A 7,546-nucleotide genomic window follows, 5' to 3' on the forward strand; every position below is an offset into this window, starting at 1 on the left:
ACATGAAACGCTGGAACAAGTGTCTCAGATGTTATGACTCACCATGTCTGAGTCGTCTTCGTCCTCCTCACAATGTCTCTCGGCAGCACGGGGGTCTCCCACCACCCTCAGTTCGCCGATGACCCCCTGTTGGACAATGACAGCGTCACGTTTTGATGTCAGATCGAAGGGAAGTCACTCTCACACACACACACACACACACACACACACACAGAGTGTCGACAAACACTGATGTTTATCTGAGGAATCTTCATCCTGGACTCTCCTTCTTCTTCTTCTTCTTCTGGAATTCCCCCCTGCACCACAGACCTCCGTCTGTGGTGCAGGGGGGAATTGTGAGGGACACAGTCTCCCACACTGGGGGGGTTAGGGAGGGCAATAAGACTATCTGGCTGCCTATCAAAGAGCCGTTCCCTCTGCGTGCGGAGCGTCTTTCTTTACTGTTAACACCACAGAGGAGAATCAGATTCATCATCATCAAAAAAGACGAGGAAGAAAAACTGCAGCCGCTCTCAGACTTCTGAGCCCCGTCTCCACGGAGATTAGATCTAGCTTCACATCACACTCCCTTTCAAACAAACTTCACTCCTTTCCACCGACTCCGGAGTTTGTGACGGACGATGGAACATTTAAAAACCTTTTTTCGGGAAATATACGACGTAAACAATCCGATGCTGAAGAAGCCGAGTCTTCATTGGATTAGCTAAATGACGTTCATTAGACGAGCGGAGCATCACGACCTGAAGGTGAAGGTCAACTAGAAGCACATGGTCCTGACACAGGAAACAGACGTTCCTTTGATACAAATACACACACACACATACATGTCCTTTGACACAAATACACACACACACATACATACACTCAAACGTATACATATATTTCTAACCATATATATGTACATAAATATATCCATACATATATGTATATGTTTACATAAATGTATGCATACATATATGTATATTTTTACATAAATATATCCATACATATATGTATATATTTACATACATATATCCATACATATATGCATATATTTACATAAATATATCCATACATACTGTAAATATACATAAATATATATATATTTACACACATATATCCATAGAAATATATCCACATATATACATAGAAATATATATATATACATATACACAGACACATATATATAAGTGTATATGTATATATTTTTATACATATACAGCTGACAAATGAACTATTACTATATTATTACTAACTATAACTAACTTACTAACTATAATAACTATTATAGTTATTATTAACTTATATTGGTAATTATGTGTTTCTATTTAACGCCTCCGTGCAGATACCCTGGGGTAACTTCTCTGACCCTCGGTGAACATCGAAGGTCAACATTTGTTCCAGACCGCTCAGATTTACCCCCTGTTAATTCAGCCCCACTGTGAGCTTTTCCAATTATTCTGAGAGAACTCTCCGGACTCAGTGTGGCGAGGAGGTGAGGATCCAGGCGCAGAGCCAGGATCGCTCTTCCAAGAAGGTTCACATGTCTGATCAGGAAAAATCAAAACACCAGATTGGAGTCTTTTCCCAAGACTCTTCACCCACAGGTTGGTGTAAATGTTATGGTCTACCAAGCCAAGAGCACGCAGCCCGACACCAACTGTTATGTCAACATTTGTAAAAACAAAAACATGCCGTTCTCGTGTTGATGTCTAAAAAACCCCAAAACAGAATCAAAAACCTGAGTACGCACCAGGAACTTGTCTGGATCGGCTCCTCCGGCTTGACCGACAAAGACCCCGGCACCAGCATCCAGCTCCATCTCGTCGGGCGACCTCTCGATGCGGGACACCTGAGGATCTGTGTCACAGTTGAGGTAGAACATCACCTTGTCGTCCCTCACAGCAATGGCGAACCGGGTCCAGGTGTCCCTCATCGAGTGGACGCGGAAGCTGGCCGCTTCGTACGAGCGCTCCGAGCCGGGTTCCGTGTAGTAGAGGATGACGTTCTGGTGGTTCCCCTGCACAGCTGACAGTTTCACCCCCACATACATGATCTGCTGGGGAACGTCTGTGACGGAGAAGAGAACGCCCCCCCGGTCGGAGGTGGGCTTCACATTAAAGATTAGGGAGAAGTGACGGTAGAAGGGGCTCGGCAGGTGGGCCCGGGCCAGTTGGCCCGTGTTTGCATCTGGGCCGAAGACGTATCCTGGGCTGTTGTCGGGTCCGTAGACCTGGGTGATCTCGCTGGGAGGAGGATCTCCAATCAGCTGCAGCAGAGAAACTCCACTGTCTTCTGGAAGGAGAGGGAAAAAAAATCAAACGTCAGACCAACAGACAAAAACCACAGGTGTGGGTTAGAGGGGTGGGCTGCGGGGGGTGGGGGGTGGGGAGGCTGTGATGTTAGACCAGGTTCTGTTAGACTGTTGGTGCTGGACCTGAGGTGGATGTTTGATCACTAATTAACTTTCAGCTCAGATAATCAAAAATCAAAAAATCTTGAACTCCAACATCCCAACGCGGAAAACTTGATATTCTCAACTATGTAACATCTGTAAGAATAATTATCATTTTTTCCTCCGATAATGAAAACCCGATAACACAATGCTCTGGTTTCGCCAAATAATATGCGTCCTAAAAATGTCTGTATATGAAAGTGAAAGTCACTAGATGGCAGCATTGCAGCTCATTTAATTAATCTATTTTAATAATCAGGGGAGTGTATGCAGAATGCTGGTGTCGGTAACGCAGTACAGTTGTTTGTACAGGTATCAGGTATCGGTTGATATCGGAATCGCAAAAAGTTAACATCGGATGTCCCCGCTGAGTTTTTGTGTAGAACAAAATTCTGACGTTGAACTTTTTCCTTGTGCGAAAAAAATTGGCAGGAAGTTTTTTTTTTTTAGCAGGAAATGTTACATGTTTTCTTGATGAAACACAAGCAGTACTGTGTGTACTACTGTGTGTACTGTGAATGAAATAAAGATTATTGGTTATTTACCCAGTAAACCTTTGTACTGCGTTCTAACAATGCGTGACATGGTTTGAATGTCACTGCTCCAGGCCCCCTGCATAACTCTGCCCCCTCCTCTGTCATCCATGGTGACTCAGTAATGACTGGGGGCGTGGGGGGGGGGCGAGGGTCAGGAGAAAAGCAGCGCCGACAAAGAGGGAATTTGTATTCCTTCAACATGGATCAGAGACAGTTTAGCTACAGTGTCACACGCTAAGACTGGGGGCGTCTGTTTTTTTTTTTTGTTAAAAAAGGGAGTTCAGGAAAATCACTGTTTTGGACGACGACTCCACGGACACTCTGTGGTGTTTGAAGAAAACTCTGTGGTTCACCACCTGGTGACTTATGTCCTCAGTTCAAAGCCGCGCTGCAGGAGATCAGTGAGGTCCACCGTGGGCTTTGTTGAGAGCTTAAACACAGATTGTTTTTTTTTTTAACCCAAAACTGTCTGGTTTGAACCAGAACCACGCCGTCAGTCTGTGAATCGCTGTCACGCTGTCTGAGCACCAAAAGATGCTTCGGCTCTGAGCTAACGCGCTAACCAGTCAAGCCCTAACAGCGGGCTAATAAAAATACTGTGTGGCAGGGATGACTTCATCTCCCTCAGTGTGGAGCTGACAGATCCACTCAGAGAAGATTCACGGCTCGACGTTCACATACGTGTTCCAGCCCAAATTAGGAAAAGAACGGAATTCCAGCAAAAAATTAAAGGTAGGAGCTAAAGGTATAAGGCAATAAATATCAGACGGTTATTAGGGCGTAAAGAACGTTTGTTGAGTTAATGCCAAAAATTCCAGTTGCTCTAAAACAGACTTTTAGTTTCACCAAAACGCCTCAGGCATAAATAACACGATGACACAACTGTCAGACGGACGTGAGCGACTGTCGACAGATGAACGACAGATGAAAGACTGAAATACAGCAACTCTGTGAAGGTACATTTTTAACAAATACTTCAGTATTTAGTCAGGAATAAAAACAGGTGAGAAACGCTGACATCTACCTGCTGACGTTGGTCTTTGTTTTCTAACAATATGCAGCTAAAAAAAAAAGTCTTTCTGATGAGTTTTGTTTTTATAGTTTGACATTAATTAGGAATGTCAATTTATCTCGTTTAATCTCGATTTACTATGATTAATTAACAGGATTCATCTTCATTAATCCTCAGCCACCTTGTGGTTAATCCATGACAGCACTAACATTCATACACAACATATAAAACATGTACCAACACGTCAAAGATGTCAAAGATGTCAAGGATATTACGATGTTGATTTTTTTTTTTTTTTTTTTTTTACTCCGAACTGGATGCCGTGGATCACGTGACTGCTGCAGGAACGGCAGTAAACATAAACTGTCATCTGCACCGAGTGGACCAGATGTTTGCTGGGATGAAGTGGAGGCAGAAACCTCCGGGCTCCGAGCCGGGGAGCTGCGGGGGCATGTTTGAACCTGGCTGCCCCTCTGTGCTGACTGTTTGCCAAGGCTGCTGATTTAGGAAGAACTTTGTAATAAGTCAGCGTTGACAACCTTTTTTAAAGGTGAAATCGCTTCAATTTGTCCTCCTGCTCCTCTTCCTCCTCCTGATGCTCAAACACACGCCGTCGTTGACGCAGGAATATTTCAGCACGTGCTGGAAAATATTTGGGATTTGAAGTCAAAAGATGAAAATATATTTGTCTCTGATCTGAGCCCATCCTTTAATTACAGACTATTCTGACACATTAACCGCAGGTTGGAAAACTTTACACCTACATTTTTATCGTAACAATCCCGACATCGCATTCCACGAAAGACAATCAAATTTATTAGAGATAAGATTTATCACTTATAATAACCAGTTTCCCATAATGCCCTGCTGAGGCCCCGAACCTCTATAGGGTTTATGATGGCAGCTCAGAATCCTTTCAGCAGTATTACAGTACTACTACAGTACCTGATAGTATACTTCATAATTTCACAGGTTGCAAAACAAGGAGAAAAGTACTACTACAGTACCTGATAGTATACTCGCAAAACAAGGAGAAAAGAAGAAAACACAGACAGGGGGCAGCATCCTTACTGTTAAGTTAAATGCATTACATGATGAAAGATAATTAATTTCAGATTGACCTTTCATCTGGGGTCACTTCAGCACTTCAGGTCACTGGGACTGAGGGGAGAGGTGGAATTGAACCCAAGACCACCTGCCTCACTAGAGGCCCTACAGCCAGCTGTTCACATAGGCAACATGGGCTGTCATGTAGAGCGCTATCTGCTGGAGATCCCTCAAAAAACTAACAAACAACAACATAGGCGAGCGATAGGGGGCGCCAAACATAATCATGTAGAGTCCAACAATGGCGAGAGCCCGACCCCGAATGTCTTTGAAGAAATTTCCTGGACAGATTTAAATATCAAGAAACTCTGTGATCGTTGTATCAGACTTTGAAGGAAAAAAGGAAAATAAGGCGGACAAATCTGGATAAAAAGAAGACGTTTTTAAGCGTCTTCTAAAGCCAGCCTGAAGGTCCGTCTCCGAGATGAAAATATGCCGGATGTAAAGGCATTAGCATTTTAAGTGCAACTCCTTTGTTATCCTACGACAGCTTCAAAGGCTAACGGCTGTAGAAAAGAGCCGGTGATGAATGGTGGGATTTATGGAGCGGGTTTGTCTGGTCCGGCAGACGACACTTAACTGACCGGGGACATAGCTCTTATTCATTTCCCAACATTCCAGGACGGGGTACCCCAGATTGAGATACCCTGTTGATAAAGCTGTACACACACACACTGTGGAACTGTAAACACAGCTTTGTGAAGCAAAGGTTCCGGTTCAATCCCAGGGAAAACATGTGAACATCTGGACGGGCTGGTTTCACTGACTCCACTCCATGAACCAGTCCAGTTCAGAGCGGTCGGTGCTCGGTACCGTTGATTAGTACATGACGGTCCTGAGGTTGTCATTAGGACGTTCACGGTCCTCGTGCATTTCCTACATCAGCGGCGCATGTCAGGCATTTGACTTAAAAGCGGAGGAAATTCAATTTGACCACGCGGCGCAGCAGTGGTTTGTGAGGCGTTCACCCTCTCTCTCTCTCTCTCTCTCTTTGAGCTTTGGTTTCAGTGCATGCTGTCAACTACAGTTAAACACGTTAGGTTATGCTGCATTCCAGAAAGTCAGGATTTCAGAGTACTATTCCACTTCGACTGTGCATTCCAGAAAGTCAGGATTTCAGAGCACTATTCCACTTCTACTACAGTATTCTGAGTATTTTCCTCAGTCAAAAAAGTCAATAAGAAATGTCTATATAATGAACTCTGGTGCTTTAGTAGCCTAGCTTAGCGTTTAGTAACGCCTAGCTTAGCGTTTAGTAACGCTAAGCTAAGCATCCACCATCAACAGACCAGTCAGGAGTTAGGAGCTGCAGTCTGACCTTCACTGACACAGGGGGGCGACGTGGGACGGGGCTTTACTAAATTTCATTTGATGAGCAACACCGATAAACGGCGTCCGAGTTTCCCAAAAGTTCGTGCCGTTCCACCGTAGAGAGCCGCAGCCAAAATAAATTGCTGTTGACCTTTTGACCCTGTTATGAATGGCAGCTCATCTTTGAAGCGCGGAGACCGGTAACCATGGAAAAACATAATTAAAAGGTCTATTGTGCCAACAAACAATCCTGCCCCCCCACCCCCCCTCCAGGCTGTAAAAGGTCAACATCTGACAGATTTTTAAAAAAGTTGCAGTTCATCCATGTCTTTGTGATTTTCCCACAATGCCTTCCTGCACACATGCGTGGGGGTGAAAACCCCACTTAGATTTATTGTTTATTATATTCTACCTTTAATTTCTCTGTCAATGGGTTAATGAGTAAACGTCACGTCAGATCTCGTTAGTTAAAAATGTTCAAACGATGTTGATTAATTCACCATGAAAACAAAAACTGTACTTATAAAAAAAATCTCTTTGAACCAAACAACTAATTTATATTTGACAATAACATAATTAATAATTAAGAATACTGCCCCCTAGTGGCATCAGGGAAATTTGATCCTGACCGTGGACACATATTGGTAAAAGTTGAAAGTTGACGTATTTTCAGTCGGACCCTAACCTTCAAAGTTAATCTAATTCATAATAATAGGCATGAAAATGGCTCCTTAGCGCCATCTATCGAATTTGTAAATTGCGCTAAATCCAACATCATTTCAGACAAGCTAACAGCAGGTCTGTGGTCGACCACGAACAAAACCAGAGATGCAGGTCCACGGTGTCGTGTTGCATTTAATTTGACCAATTCTTACGGACTTTGTTCAACCAGTGACATAATAATAGTTGGGGAGGGGGGCTTCAACTCTGCCATTCACCCATTGACCAGGAGTGTAAGCCCTCCCTCATCCCCCCCCAAACGTTACCCTGTCTTTAAAGGTACCAACTGAAAGGGATGCATGTACGTGATGAGACATTCCTCAGTGACAGGTCGTAGTTAAACCACGCAGGAGAGTGTTGGTATTAAGACCCCCCCCAGACCACACCCTCCCCTCAGCCCCCCCCCAAAGAGTCGGAACATTCCCA

At 43.9% G+C, this 7,546-nt stretch overlaps 1 protein-coding gene across 1 annotated transcript in view; it reads right to left on the bottom strand.

Annotated features, from left to right (window-relative positions):
* The window catches only part of LOC103392424 (collagen alpha-1(XVIII) chain-like), a 31,145-nt gene that overhangs the window by 18,409 nt on the left and 5,190 nt on the right, over positions 1-7,546 (bottom strand). Inside the window, exons 4-5 of the mRNA XM_025063737.1 lie at positions 1,733-2,274; positions 43-126 (exon numbers count right to left, since the gene is read on the bottom strand). Coding sequence (XP_024919505.1) covers positions 43-126; positions 1,733-2,274 — 626 coding nt within the window. The remainder of the gene's footprint in view (positions 1-42; positions 127-1,732; positions 2,275-7,546) is intronic.

The sequence above is a fragment of the Cynoglossus semilaevis genome, chromosome 16 (genome assembly GCF_000523025.1).
Source record: "Cynoglossus semilaevis isolate Cse_v1.0 chromosome 16, Cse_v1.0, whole genome shotgun sequence".
NCBI classification, from domain to species: Eukaryota; Metazoa; Chordata; class Actinopteri; order Pleuronectiformes; family Cynoglossidae; genus Cynoglossus; species Cynoglossus semilaevis.